At 39.7% G+C, this 15,909-nt stretch overlaps 1 protein-coding gene across 3 annotated transcripts in view; it reads right to left on the reverse strand.

Annotated features, from left to right (window-relative positions):
• ntrk3b (neurotrophic tyrosine kinase, receptor, type 3b) overlaps window positions 1–15,909 on the reverse strand; it is a 196,509-nt gene that overhangs the window by 110,848 nt on the left and 69,752 nt on the right. For all 3 annotated transcript variants that reach the window (XM_073464712.1, XM_073464710.1, XM_073464711.1), the window contains exon 4: window positions 689–757. In XM_073464712.1, the coding sequence (XP_073320813.1) occupies window positions 689–757 (69 nt within the window). The remainder of the gene's footprint in view (window positions 1–688; window positions 758–15,909) is intronic.

Below are 15,909 nucleotides of genomic sequence, written 5' to 3' on the forward strand. Positions count from 1 at the left end.
AAGCTAAAAACCTAAAAGGTAAAACTATAGTGTCAGTGTAAGCAGGGCTTTCCCTCTGCTCTGCTGCGTACAGCAACAGGACTACCCCAGATCAGCATTGTGTCGTGCTCTCAGAGGACCCGCCCTGCTTCTACCTCTGAAAATAGAACAATAAGGAGGCCTGCTTGAAATATTCGTGTATCACATCCTGCTATACCTCGGCTTTATATGCCAGGAGGCGCAGGAAGTGCTCTGTGTTCAGAGCACAGCGAAGGTTCAAATGATGGACAGTGCTGACAGGCATAATGATGTGTAAATTACAAGCGGGTCGACATCGCAATGTTCTCCTTGGTGGTGAAAGAGCAAACTCATTTCATAAACACAATGATCGCTGAAATATTCATAACAAACAAGAAAATGGGGTTAGACTCCCTCCTCCTACCAGGCCATTACATTTCCTTTGTGTGGGTTAATTAAGTCAACAAATGACTTATACGATCACAGAGCTACCATACCGCCTATAGGTTCAATCTTTTACATGTGCTCAGACAAATGAGAGGTTTTGTACAACAAAGACAGGAATTATAATGGCGCGCGGCGAAGACAATTTGTATTGTGGCAGATAGTGCACAGGGAGCAATGATAAATGGCTGTAATAAAATACAAACAACAGCCAAAGAGAGAGATCAGACGAGGAGAGAAGACTTACAGCTCGGAGAGTTGGAGGTGCTGGAAGAGCTGCCATGACAGAGTGGTGAGAGGATTCTTTGACAAGTTTCTGCGGAGGAAAGACAAACAAAGAGAAAGTTAGAATGAATTATGAATTCATGTCTGTTCTGTTTCTGTTCTGTTTGTTTTTTGTTTGTTTGTTGTTTACCAACTCCTTGTGTATAAAGTTTGATGTCCTTTAGATTCAGAAACCCAATTAGCAGATATTCCTCTGGGTCATTTTGACATTTTACCAGCTTGCTTTTCAGGTGAAATTCATTACATCATTGTGTACTTAGACCTACAGCACTGCAGTGTGCATCTGCAAGGAAACATTACCAAATTGCTAAAATCAGCAAAATAAAATGGATTAAACTAAAATAAGATAAGAAAATGGGGAAGCTAGATATACAGGGCTGCATTTATGGCTGAAAAAAGGCAAAGTACTAATGACAAAGAAAGGGAACAGGCCTGGCTGTGTGGAGCTTCAGGGCTCAGCCAACTCAATAAAAGAAAGTTGACCGCTTTCAAGTCAAATAATTCAATTGACTTAAGGAACCCCTCCGGCTCAGGAAGCCACCAAATTCAATAACAAATAGCCAGAGACCTAGAAGTGATGTGACCAGAACCAGTTAAATATGGACATCAGGCATCTGTCTATACAGTTATTAAGAAATACAACCTCTCTGAGAGAGAATTAACACAGCATTATGTCATAAAGTACACTATCGCATCCTATTATCAGTCTGTGCTGCATTAATGTACTGTATTACATCATGAGAGGGAAATGAAAGAGTAACGTCTGATCTGTTTGTTTTATCTGATGTGGATGGGTAGCTTTAGCTGAACACACTCACTTAATGATGCATATTCTTTGCACATTATTGTGACATTGAATGCCACACATGATATCACAGCTCACGGTGTCTATAAGGGCAGCAAGGAGTCATCCTGCCAGCTACTAATTGAAGTGAGACATGCAGGAGAGCGCATGTTTAATGAGATAAGACACACTATGTAAATGTGCAACCGAAATATTATAAACAATGTGAAATTAATGAAATAGATAAATATTAAAATTCCATTTTGTATAAGAATAAAGCATTATATAAGCAAGCAGCAGCTAATATTTATAGGATCTTAAAAAATCAATCCATTTGCATACATGATTGACACACACACACACACACACGCTATAGTAGGTTAATTTGTATGGAAGGCCTATTAGATACTCCTGTAACCAGAAGTGTCTCCATGGCAACAGGGAGCTGAGGATGTTGCAGGTCTTTCTTATTTCCTGTGATATCACAAATGCACACATGCTGTTACATGTGCACATGCAAACACACACACTTACAGAAACACACAGATGTACAGATACACACAGGTAAAACCCACAGAAGCACGTCTGCATGAAACCGCTCACAAACTGGTTAAATACTGTCACCTTGAAATATGTGCTTGTGCGAACGCACTGCCGCTCTGAATACGGGGGGATGTGTGTGAGGATATGTAAAGATGATGCATGAAAATTCACCTCCCAGAGAAAAACCTGTGGTCCCAAAGGGACTGTATTATACACTGAGAGAATACATTACAGGGATAGAGAGAGAAGGAAAGGGTGGGTGAGCAAACAGCAGCTCGTTAGGTGATGCAGAGCAGGAGCGCTCAACACTTACGTCAAATCACACACCCCAAAATAGGCATCCATTTATACCACAGGTCTCCAAATAGACACACGTCAAATGAAAGACCCTGAAATAGACACCTGTCAGGCTGAAGAGCTTCAGATATACATAGATTACACCGCAGGACTCCAAACAGACCTGTAAGGTCCTCAGATAGACACATCAGACCACAGACCTTCATCTGAAGTGGTTGTTGTTGATTTTATATCTTATTATATAAGTTTCATAACTGTACACAAGATTTCAAATGAAATCAATTCTATTTATTAAATCACCACAAATATATAAATATATTTTGCGGAGACCCCCTGGAACCACATGCTTTATTCGTTATTCTTCTCTATTGGATCCCCATTAGCTTCCACAGAGTGGTTCCTAGTCTTCCCGGGGTTCTAATTAACAAAACAACCACCAAAAGTACAAATAAAAATGGCACAGTAGTAATCAATGAAATACCTGTAGACACAAAACACCTGACAAAATTGTATAACTACACACACACACACACACACACACACACACACACACACACAAGAATAAGACAATGAGAAAAATTGTTGGATCAGCACTTCACAAAAAATAAATAAAAACAAGAGGAAAAGAAGGACTCTTGGACAAACATCAGGAGCCTAAACAGAAAGTTCAGCTAGCCTTCAATAACAATCATCATAAAACTGATGAAAAGTTGTATTAAAGGTCCTGTTTGTAAGGAAAGATTAAATACCGATGCTTTGTGATTGTAGGTCGGGTCGGTCGGTGTCCCAAGGCGTCAGTATTTGACGAGTTGGGAATGTGACTCAAAAATCAACTTTTCTTACAAGTAGGACCTATAACATTTATTGCTGAAAATTTTGCCTAGGAGTGTTCACAGTGATGTGTTCATTCATTGTTCATGTTCATCCTTGAAATCATAAATGTGTCATACAAAATAAATACAATACATAATCTGTGAAGGATATCACCTTCATCCCCTTTATTCAGTGTTCACGGACTTGTGTTGTTGTGCTCGTGTTCTTTTTGCTATGCCAGCTTGGAGCTAGAAAACATCAAAAAAACTAAAAATACTGATAAATTCATCTTAACTTTGCCACTTGGATATGGATCCATCTAAAGCAATAGTTTGATGTTTAGGGAAATAGGCTTATTCACTTTGTTTGTTGAGATTTGGATGAGACGAATGATAACACTTTCATGTCTGTAGGTCTACAGTAAGCAGTAAGTTAGCTTGGCTTAGTTTAGCATAAGTGTTAAAGCACAAACTGTCTTTTACACTTTGGGTTTTTGTTAGGATAAATTCAGGCTAATTGTTTCCCATGTATAGTCTTTATGCTAAGTTAAACTAACCACCTGTTAGCTATAACTGTAGGCCAATAATTACTTGACAGATATCACTAGAGGTGAGATAAATCTGACTCTCAGCAAGAAAGAAAATAAGCTTATTCCCAAAAAATGTCAAACTATTGCTTTATTTTTACAACTTTATTGTTCTGTGCCAGTTAGATTCAGGTTTATTCACAATTATGCAAATTTCTTATGAAATGCACATGAAGACGCTAACTGTAGCTGTAAATGTGGCTAATAAGGAGAGGAGAGGAGAGGAGAGGAGAGGAGAGGAGAGGAGAGGAGAGGAGAGGAGAGGAGAGGAGAGGAGAGGAGAGGAGTGTTTTCTGAGCAGAGAGAGTGAGACCTCCTTCACATCTCTGGCAGGAAGTGTTCTATTTTCAAAGGTCATCCTTCGCATCCCGACAAGAAATGTCAGCTAAAATTGGATTGAGGGGGGTAAATGAATTAATAAATATATAAACAAATCAGCAAATAAGCCATCAAAGCCAACGGAATGCCAGAAGACAGGGGGTGAGGAAGGCCGAGCGCTGTGGAGAGGGGGGCCGATGATTATTAAATTAAAAAATTAGCGGTGTAGAAAATTAATCTATTTATATGATAGGTGGCTCTGTTTCCAGGCCTGCAAGGACGTATACCACCCACCCGACAGACACACACATATACACTAAAGCAGACACACAACTGTTTTTCAGCACACAAATCATCTCCGCTCCTCAGACAGTGCTCATTTAAATAAGGAATTATAATTATGTGATTCACATGAAATTTTCATTAGGTTGGGGTAAAAAATATGCGTTACAGTGGCGGATGTATCTAGGTGTTAATATTGATGACGGCGTCGGCTCCCCAGCCAGAGGGCGACGAAGTGAATGCTAAACTGAACCTGGGTGTTTGCTCCTCTGCAGAGGAGGTGCAACTCCTCCTCCTTCCTTCTTTAATAATTCTGTTTGGCACAGATGCCATTGGGAGGGCCTGGCTACTCAAGAGGGTTGGCTAATTAGTGCAGCATCACTGGTAGCTACTGTCTGAGTGTGGGGGAGCTCTGCAGATTGACATTCAGGACCACGCAGAGGAGAACCAGACAGCCACTGAGCGAGGTGTCGCAGCGGATCAGCAGTATGGACGTCGGAAAATCTATTCGTCATCTGTCATTCTGAGGAGAAGCTGCTAATATTTGCTGCAGCAATATCAACTAATTGCTTCCTTCTTACTTCTGTTCATTTTTAACACTTAGGAAGAGATATTTTGTTTTTCCTGTCTCCGAGCCCTTTATGTTATGAGTAACGTTGATGACTGTAAGCTGCAAAAACACCTTTTAAAAATATGATGTGTAACTTTAAAATATCATGGGTGTCAATCTTAAAAATAGTTGTTTTTCTTCCATCCTGAAAAGCTGACATTTAGACAAAGTGGATCTGGAGAGACTTCTACAGCAGCCATGTGCAGTTTATATTAAACTTTGCATTAAGGAAACTTTGATCTAGGCCATCAGTTGTCTCTAACACAAAGCTAGCAGTACATTGTGTACAATTCAGGAGACAGCATGTTTCACACTACTTAAAAGGGTAATTACAGCATGACATGAAAGACAAACTTGTTTTATGAGAATACACATTCATTCTGCCTCTCTCTATCTCTGGCTGATGCAACACAACAGAGATTCAGCCTGCAGTCAAGTTCTCACTCAAGCTTTTGTTCATCCAAACACCCAGAAAAAAAGCCTCTTTACCTGGAAATACTCTCCAAGAAGACTGTCAGCATTCGGTTTTGCATTATTCTGCACTTTCCGTATTTATTATGTTGATCCGGTGCCTGGAACATCAAAGCCACTACCGCTTATCACCAAAGGGATTCCCAAAATAAACGGTTCCCCTCATTTGCAAAGGTTGAACTCACTACAACCTCAGAACTGTCCTATAGCTGGAAGGTCAAAGCTAAAAAACTCCACGGTGAAAAACACACAGGTATATGCTACTAATATGATCAGTCTTTGCCACTCCAGCCTTCTGTATGTGTCTCCCTCAGAACTTATTTCATGCTTTTCATCCCACCCAGTAACCATGCATCTCATGGTCTACCGCTCCAATGCACCTATCCCTTCTGCAGCTAAATCCCACTGCATGTATCTTGCCTGAATGCACATAGTGATAGAGTACTGAACCTATGTTGATATGCATATTAAACCATACCAGAAATGCCTCTGTCTCAGGCGGAAAGTGCTCATTTGAAATATCTTCGCCTCCTTCCTTCTCCCTCTTAGCTCTTTGGGGATATTATCTGGGGCCTCCAACCTCTGACTCAGATCTGACTATTGCTTAATTAACATTTTAATGCAAATTACTGAGAACAGTTACCGTCAGTTGCTGTCGTTCCAGGTAGCAGCATTCCTCCAAATCCAAGCCATGAAAAACACATCACTTTAGCCCTAAATTATACCTCACCTAATCTATTTAAAACACCTTGGCAGACTCTTTTCAACCAAATCTTCCTGCTCCCTTCATCCAAGTGGCTCTTACTGAACTGTGGTAAATGGCTATGGTTAAAATTAAAATTGATGGTTATTTATAAAACATGTTTATCTTTACTGAACTATAATACTGTCCAAAACGTTGTCACTCCCAACCTGTCAGGTTTAGGCATCAAAACTACTCAGTTAAGTTTAGGCACCAAAACTACTCAGTTAAGTTTAGGCACCAAAACTACTCAGTTAATTTTAGGCACCAAAACTACTCAGTTAAATTTAGGCATCAAACTACTCAGTTAAATTTAGGCATCAAAACTACTCAGTTAAGTTTAGGCACCAAAACCACTCAGTTAAGTTTAGGCACCAAAACCACTCAGTTAAGTTTAGGCACCAAAACTACTCAGTTAAGTTTAGGCATGAAAACTACTCACTTAAGTTTAGGCATGAAAACTACTCACTTAAGTTTAGGCACCAAAACCACTCAGTTAAGTTTAGGCACCAAAACTACTCAGTTAAGTTTAGGCATGAAAACTACTCACTTAAGTTTAGGCACCAAAACCACTCAGTTAAGTTTAGGCACCAAAACCACTCAGTTAAGTTTAGGCACCAAAACCACTCAGTTAAGTTTAGGCACCAAAACCACTCAGTTAAGTTTAGGCACCAAAACTACTCAGTTAAGTTTAGGCATGAAAACTACTCAGTTAAGTTTAGGCACCAAAACTACTCAGTTAAATTTAGGCACCAAAACTACTCACTTAAGTTTAGGCACCAAAACTACTCAGTTAAGTTTAGGCGCCAAAACCACTCAGTTAAGTTTAGGCACCAAAACCACTCAGTTAAGTTTAGGCACCAAAACTACTCACTTAAGTTTAGGCACCAAAACTACTCAGTTAAGTTTAGGCACCAAAACCACTCAGTTAAGTTTAGGCACCAAAACCACTCAGTTAAGTTTAGGCACCAAAACTACTCAGTTAAGTTTAGGCACCAAAACTACTCAGTTAAGTTTAGGCACCAAAACCACTCAGTTAAGTTTAGGCACCAAAACTACTCAGTTAAATTTAGGCATCAAAACTACTCGGCTAGGTCTGGGAAAAGATCATACTTTGGATTAAAATAACTATATTCAGTGTTGTAATTTACACTAACATGAGTGACGAAACTAATCATTTACGTACATTAACTGACTTATGCTACATAACTTGAAAAAGAAATCCTTCTTGACTCTTGGTGACAAATGGGATGCGACCCCCATTTTCAGGAGGTAAAGTCCAAGGTCTGACCCATCTAATCACCTGACCACTCCCCAACGCAGTCACTCCTAATACGACAAGGGGCATTTCAAGAAGTCACACTAAAGGGGTAACTATAGTGTCAAACTTAGAATTGTATGGCCACTGACCAGACTGCAATATTTGATGAGTCAAAAGTGAGCACGGGCTGTAATGTCCCACTGCTTCTTTAGTTTTTGATGACTACTAGCGTTGGACATTAGTACTGTACTGTAGTACCATCCCATATGAATGTAATTCCAGAGGAGACTGGGCTGAGTATATAGTGCACTAAAACATGTCCCATCATGACTTGAGTAGCTCTGCAACTATCACACATAAAAGTTACCCTTTCTGAGGGTTAGACCATGACCAACAGTGTCCCCAGTTTGCATCCAGCCAGGGATTTTAGTGCATGTCATTCCTGCTCTGCCTCGTCCCTTACTTCCTGTCATCTCTCTACTGTCAATCAAAAAAAACAAGAACAAAACCCCTTTAAATATGGGCAATATCTACATTTTTGTATCAACAATGGATCAAATGACTCCCTGCAATATAACAGAGAATTATCTGAAGTTCCCCTCAGCTCTAAGGAGCATTTTAGTTCACTGTTTTGGTTCAGTCTTACTGCTCTCAAGCCGGTTTCCAGCCACAGGTGGGCAAGTTAGAGTACACTTAGTCTGTACTTTCTTATTGCATGCCTGCATTATATTTTTATGTTCTGGACTCCAGAAGGACAAGAGACTAGAGAGGAGATTTTTGATAGGGATCCTTAAATAAACATAAACATAAGCAAGCAGCTGTTTTCATCAAAACAGTTCTGATAAACACTATACTAACCCAAAAAATGAAGCTTCTAGCAACTCTAGCAGGATATTTCTCTCAGGAGTTGGTGTAAACCAAAACAGAGCTAAGGGGAGAGTGAATACATTCACCAGGTGGCCAGAATCAAGACTGTTCTCCCCAGAAAATCCACAGGATCTCCCATTTCAAGAACAATAACTGTCTGCTGGATGAAAGAAAACATTTGTTTGCTAACATGCTGGGTTTATAGTTTGTTGTTTGTGTTTTACACACTATTTGTTTTGACATTAAATGAATGACTTTTGTGATTTCTGTACTAATATTCTGGCTATGATTAATTGTATTAAACCCGATAAATTATATACAGTATTTGGCTGTTTGTCTTTATTGATTATTATAACATTTTTGGTCAGAATGATGCTTTTCTGATGTAAGAAAAAGCCAGAGGTTGGCTTCCCAAGGTTTCTCCAGATCTACTAAAATGATTTGCCACACACAAGCTGATCTTCCTTTCACTTGTCCTCCTTCTGATTCTCCGTTTAAGTTTTAAAAGGAATCCAAATGATGTTGGCACGATCTAACCTGGGGACACTTTATGTTAAATGCATCGCAGAAGCTGACAGGCTACTCAGTGACAGTCTCATTTGTTTACAGTAATTACCCAAACGTCCCAAAATCAATGAGATAATGATTTATTAATGCCAAAATGTGGAGCGTAATTAAAAATTGAATAATTTGCACAAAGTAGATGAAGTTTGTCTTTTATCACATCCCTCTCTAGTTAGTCATTCAGCACACACTGTCATCCTCACAACAGAGTGCTGCAACAGAGGCTAGTTGACATTATGTGTCATCTTTGGTAAACCTTCTGTTACTGGTTGGCCCATGAGGGAAGCTCATAAATGTGGGAATTATCATTAACTGCAACATATTTATCTTCTGTTTAATGAAACATCTGTGATTGGACTACCTCATAAATTGTTAGTCATTTACGAAGGAGAATAAATACGTCTCATAAGGGATGTGCGTCAATGCTCGTATTGTATTGTTGATGAGAGAATTGGAGTGAATGTGCTAAAAATCTCCCTCGTTAGGCAGTTCAATCACAACTGCAAACCAGGTGGTGGGTGAGATCCATAAAGGGTGTTGGAGGTACCATATAGAATTCATTTGGACCAACAGCCAAGGAGAAACTTCAAACATTCCTCACTTCATTATAATCGAGAACATTATTCGCCCCAAATCTGCATCAAACATAGGTAAGGTTGGCTCTGGGGAACAGGGATAAAAATAGTCGATTCTTTAATCTCAGAGAAATCCTCTGGTTGTGGTATGTGCGTGCATGTGTCGTGCTAATCTTTCAGCAGAATTCCTCTCATCTGCTTTTAAACCTGTTTATTCCTCCTCCACATCCAACCGGGTTAAATAAAATGAAACTGGAACTCCTATCAAAGTACCCTTGAGCAAGCTACATAACCCTGAGCTGTTTTAATGAGTCCAACTGTTTGTCAAAAGTATAACAGCAGCTTTGGATGAGAAGCTCATGGAAGTGTTCAGATGGATATTTGGATTTAACTGCATTTAACCACTGAACTGTTGATACACCCACAACAGCCCTTCCCCTAGTTAGCCATAAGCAAAACTGACTCACTGACCATAAGTGAAGGGTGTCTCTCATCTCTGTACTACATGAACCCGATTCCTTTTTTCACTTCAGTTGCTTATTCATGTCTTTTGTCTCTCCAATGACTTTGTGTGAACAGTACGTACATACTGAACACTTTTGTGTGCCATTACACCCCTGATGTCCACAATTACAATATTAACATGCTGATTATTAGCAGATATCATATGTTGATCATCTTTGTTTAGCGTGTTAGCATGCTGGCATTTGCTTTTAACCAGGAAGAATTATTGTTGAGATCTTTTATTAAAAATTGAAAAAGGCCAATAAAAGTAGCTCTAGATTACACGTTAAGGGATCACCAGAGTCAGTCGTCTTCCTTCCCCGGGCTTATTTAATGTCACTACAAAAATTTCATGCCAAATAGTGCAATAGTCTTGGATTGGGATGAGCGAGTACACAAATATCTGTATCCATTTCTCACATTGATCAGAAGTTGCTACATTTATTATTTATTAGAAAAGTATAACCAGAGCTTGAGTGAGTACATTTCAGTCAGTTAATCAATGAGGTATATCGACACATTCTACTCATTAAAAGTACATCATCTGTACTGGATACTTGTTTAAGACCAGTACTAGTTCAACCTTAGTTTTGGGGATCGCCAATCGGAACCAAAAACCAAAAAACCACTTACTTTAATTCGAGCAACAGCTGTGAATGACGGGGAATGATTACTTTAATAAGGATTTAATCCTGCCTTTTCTGTATCTTTTTATAAATCCTGCTATCAGCAATGATAACACCAACAAATTAGTCTCAGTGTAGTAGCATTGTTTGGCTGATTCTAATCTCTAAGCAGCATTTTTGTGTTATTTCTGCTTTGGTTGATACCAAGAGGTAGTGACATGAATGAAAGGAGATGAAATGAAAAGGGTTGTGAGCCAGCAATGAAAGACCTGACACCTCACAACGGAGCTCACTGAGCCATTAAGTCAGGTTAGCACCATTATGGTTAAGTTACTGGAATATGTCCCCGCAATATCATTTGAGCTTTCAGTTTGTCGGTGTAATTAATGCAAGACAATATTGTGCACCGTCATCCATCTGTGCTGCTGATTGCAAAGGAGAGATGTGAGTCAACGTTCCAAGACACAAGAGAACGAAGCCTTTAAGCCATGATTCTGATTATTTTTCCAGATAGGGATGGAGATGTTAATATGATGACGGAGTAATGTAATGAAAATTGTCATCAATCTAATGAGACAAGCAGAGACAGAACCGCCACTGGGCTGACAGCATTGCCACAGGTACTCTCAAACCTTTCAGCCATAATGCTGATTGCGTTTGTTAATTATGTAGATGAAATATGCAGAGCCTCAGATGAAATGCAACGCAAAAGTGTCTTTGTTCCGGCAGACAAACAGCGGGGAGAGGAAGGAGTAGGTAGCGGGAGTTTTAGTGGACTTTTCTGCGAGTGAAGTGGGGCTCAGCGTTCCTATGGAGAAAAGTTTGCTGCTTGTTCAGCTGAAGGTACACACTGCCAACCTGTTCTGGCCTGCTGCTTTATGAAATGCCTCTTGCTGAAATCGATAAAATGTTAGAGTTGATTAAAACACCAATAAAGACACCCAGGAGTATTTTTCTTCAGACGACTGCGAGAAACGTTCTCAGCCTCTCTTCTGGCCTTGTTTTTCCAACCAGCAAGCGAGCAAGTCGACAGAGCATGATTAGAGTAAATACATTCGATGTTATAATTGTTTCCTTCGCTGTGAAACGTCAGCGTCCCTAATGGAAAAGTAGCCCTCAACATGTTAAGGCAAGACTCTGAGCAGGTCATTTAGGTTATTGGGTTCAAACAACCCAATAAGAGACTTCAGATTTCCAATAATGTCCATCCAGAAAATAAAGACGTGAAGGTAGTCAAGGGGAAGAAATTGAAGAAGCCAATGTGTTTTTGGCCCCTTTCCCCAAAGCAGGACTCCTTAAATCTCTTGCTGTGAGCCTGACTAGCTGAGTGCTTTTTAGTCATAATCCAGAGGTTTCAGAGAAGTGATCGAGGCATTCATACGAAGCGGACCTGCATCCAAATCCACTGCTGCCTGGAGCTGGCTGCCAGACCAGAGTGCAACGCTGGGCTTCTGCTGTGCCCATTTGTAATTCCACTGTCCCGAGGACTGGATTAAACATTGTTTCTGTTAATTAAAACATTTCTACCGAGCCGCAGGCATTACTCTTGTTTCAGTCTTTGCCACAATGATTGTTTCTTTCTCCCCACCAATAACGGAGACAACAGCCAAGGGAGCTGGGAGGAAACAGACATAACTCTTTAGAGCACTGAAGGCTGGTGCAATCAAAGCTCTTATCATCTAGATGTGTAGCTGGGGAGTCCTGTGTCCCTGTCAGAGGCTGCAGGGGGAACTATTGCAGAAATCTCACTATTTCCTGCAGACTTGCTGAACCCTTAATAGACTTTCCCAAGACAAAGGTTTGGAAGCATTTCATTTTGTTCACCTTTGCCCTCAGGGAACATTGGGAGCAGTCTTGATGTAGATTCAGAGTGTCTATAGTAGTGCAGTCGTACTGGAGATCAGTCTTGGTCTCAAGACCACTTTTTGAAGGTCTCGTCTCAGAATAGACTACATTTTTGCTCGGCCTTGTCTCGGTCTCAGACAAAGAGGACTGGAATTTATTTCCAGTCAAGATAACAACTGCGCGGATATCACTGTAATATATAATTGTTTGATACGTACTGTGCTTGATGTTGTGTGAGGTTGATGGTAAAACATGGAAAAGGAGTGTTAAATGACAATGTTTTTATCTTTTTATCAAGATTTTCTAAGGGTTACACGTGTTTTCATGTGAATATGGATCTTTCACATCAATTTTAGGAGTGCCTGTGGTTTGCAGGTTCCTCATCTTGGTCTTGGTCTTGACTTGGTCTTGCTTTAGGTGGTCTTGACTACAACACTGGTCTATAGTGTTGTAGAGCATTGAAAAACCTAATTTGCAAACATGTTATTGCAAACACTCTGAATACCAATGATGGAAAGTTTCTTCACTTAAGTAGAAGTAGCAATACCACATGGTGAAAATAAAATGTTAAAGGTAACAAGAGTCCTCAGCCTTGATAGCAGCTCTGCATGCTGTACTTAGGCAAAGTGCTTGGAGCTGAATGCCGGCGTTAGCATGCAAATACATTCACAGTGACAATGCTAACAGGCTGATTTAATACTTTCCAATGTAACCACTTGAGACACCTCTTAGTCAAGTGTGTTAGCATGTCCATAGAGAGGAATTAGCACTGAACATGTGAATATAATTCGTTTTGCTGGTATATGGTCATAAATCAAAGTAGGGCTTCACAATTAACTGAAATAGTATCCAAAGGTAAAACAGCATTATAATGAAGTATTGTCGTGCTGCAGAGATGTCCTTGCCTACAAATCTTGTTCTCCAGATGTAAGAAAATATGTTTGTTTGGTGCAGACCCCAACAGATGTCACATCATCACGACTTTAATAGCTTTTTCAGTGAAAATGAAAATTGTGATCCAAAAATTATACTTTCCACTAACTGCGAAACACATCAACATCGCAATATCTGTCAAAATGATATAATTTTTTTTACCATTGAGTGCAGCCCTTGACCAAAGTTTTGGATGAATTGAAAGTTTGACCCGATGATGCTGCACAATGAAAAGGTTCATAAAAGCCTCATGGGGACATGAATATGTGTCCGAAATTTAATGGACAAATCATCCAATACTTGTTAAGACATTTCACTCAAAACCACAAATGAGAGCCTCACGGTGGTGTTCGAGGAAAAATCACAAGAATTTTAAAGTCTGTGAGATAATACATCTGAGAACCATCGACGTCTGTACAAAATTTCACAGAAATTCATCATAAAGCTGTTGAGATACTTCAGTCTGGACCAGAGTGGTGGGCCGACAGACCGATAGTGTCACTGCATGGCAACTATTGTCAGCAACTTTTACTAAAGTATCACATGTAAAATTACTATGATGCAAAAAAATGGCCCCTGTCAGTGTAACACTATCACTCAATGCCCTAATGTGTAATTAGCATTTAAGTGTAGCAGTGGAGCTAATTTTAATTAATACATACCGTCAACTATTTTAACAAGTCATCATATTTTACGTGATGATCATATGATTTGTACGTAAAGTAACCAGAAACTGCCTCAGGAGAGTATAACGTACAGTCTTTGCCTCTGAAATGTAGTGAAGGAAGAAAATGTAAATAGTACATGTAGAGTTACTTTCCATCACTGCTGTACAGCATCCAGGAGCAGGAATTATGTCTGACTCTATAGCACTGGGCATTTTCTGCATATTAACAAATTACAGCCAGACACTAATACACAGTGGGAGGTTACAAATTATCCACTTATCAGGAGTCTGTCATGTTGAAAAATGTGTCTTATTTTGCAAATTGGACATCAAAGCCTGTGAGGATAACTTGGTTTTATGAATTGTTTAAATCATCAATAACATCAATAACGAACAGCAACTTTATCTCTAGTTATTTAATGCGCCATAAGATGATGCATGCATGTTTACACCGCGGAGGCTTGTGTGTGGTTGCTTCTGTCGGGAATGTAATGTGCCACGCCAGCCAACATAGCATACTGCCAGCACTCTGTTGTAATTGAGAAGCTTTCATTAATTTCAAAGCAAGCCTTCCTTCTATGGCTGTACTGTGTCTTAGCCTCCCAGTGTGCATCTCAAGATGCATTGTGTGAGTATTGGTTACTGTGGAAACCAGAAGACCAACTGCAGTAACTGCAAAAACTGAAATAGGCCGCTTTTTTAATTAAATTTGCTGAAGCAGTTCTGGGAGACAAAACGCTGCTTACTGCCTGAGCGAGACGGACAGACATTAAACAAATAAGATCTTCTCGTCACATAAAGGGTTAGCTTATGAAGTACACTCCACATTTCTTCAAAGGTAGCTGTTATTTATTTATTTTTTTTTTATTGCAGCCTCATGTGGCTTCCTATATTAGATTGTTCCTAAAGCAATGCCAGAAAGCATACATCTGTTTGGTGATGCATCTGCTCAGTGAACACTTCATATATGAAGTCCAAACAGCTTGTTATCTGCATATAACATGCAAGAGCAAGACAGCCAGGAAGACAGTGACCCCAGGCGTCAAGTCAGCACGCGCCTTCATGTATTTTAACAATCTGATGCGTGAAATGAGGACTGTCTCCACTCCTTTCCGTTTCATTAAAAAAAGGAAGAAAAGGAGAAAAAAAAGAATTGAATCTGAAGCGCGGTTTCTCCTTGACAGCTCAAAAACACTGGCCTCAAGGACACTCAACTTTCCAATGCCCCACTTACTGACACAACAATGACAATTTATGGAAATGCAGGTAGAGGTGCGGGGAGTGAAGATTTACTGTCGACGCGTCTTCAGATAATGTGTTGCTGTCTGAAAATGATCGCCTGCCACTCACAGCTTGATAGCTGCTGCATACATGAGGGGTTTCACAGAGTAATCGATCGGTCGACTGCTCGACTATTAGAACTAATCGACGCTGTATTCGAAAACCAAAAGTTCATCTGAGATTTCTGTGTTGATGATGACGATAGTGATATATTTGTGGATCCTGGAACACATTTATGAATGTCTTTCAACAGATCTTACATATTAACAGAGTAAGTTATGCATATTTGCAAATCGCTCCATGTTACTGTGGATGTGACTTCACACAGCACAAATAAAAAATACATTTGTGGATCATCTTCTGTGGATTACGTACATTTAAGTCCAATAAAAGCTTCCATGCTATTTCACCAACACCCAGGTTAGTCCTGTCTACTTCAGTTACACTTTTACTGGTTGTATTTGAGACCGTTTTGATGAGTATTGATTATTGTTAATGGGTGAAAAGTATATGATAAATCATCTGTGATGAATCAACTACTCTACTCGACAACTACTTCTTTGATTCGACACTGGCTACTAAAATGCGTCTGCCGTGAATGCCCTGGCATACAC

Source organism: Pagrus major, chromosome 4 (genome assembly GCF_040436345.1).
Source record: "Pagrus major chromosome 4, Pma_NU_1.0".
Classification (NCBI taxonomy): domain Eukaryota; kingdom Metazoa; phylum Chordata; class Actinopteri; order Spariformes; family Sparidae; genus Pagrus; species Pagrus major.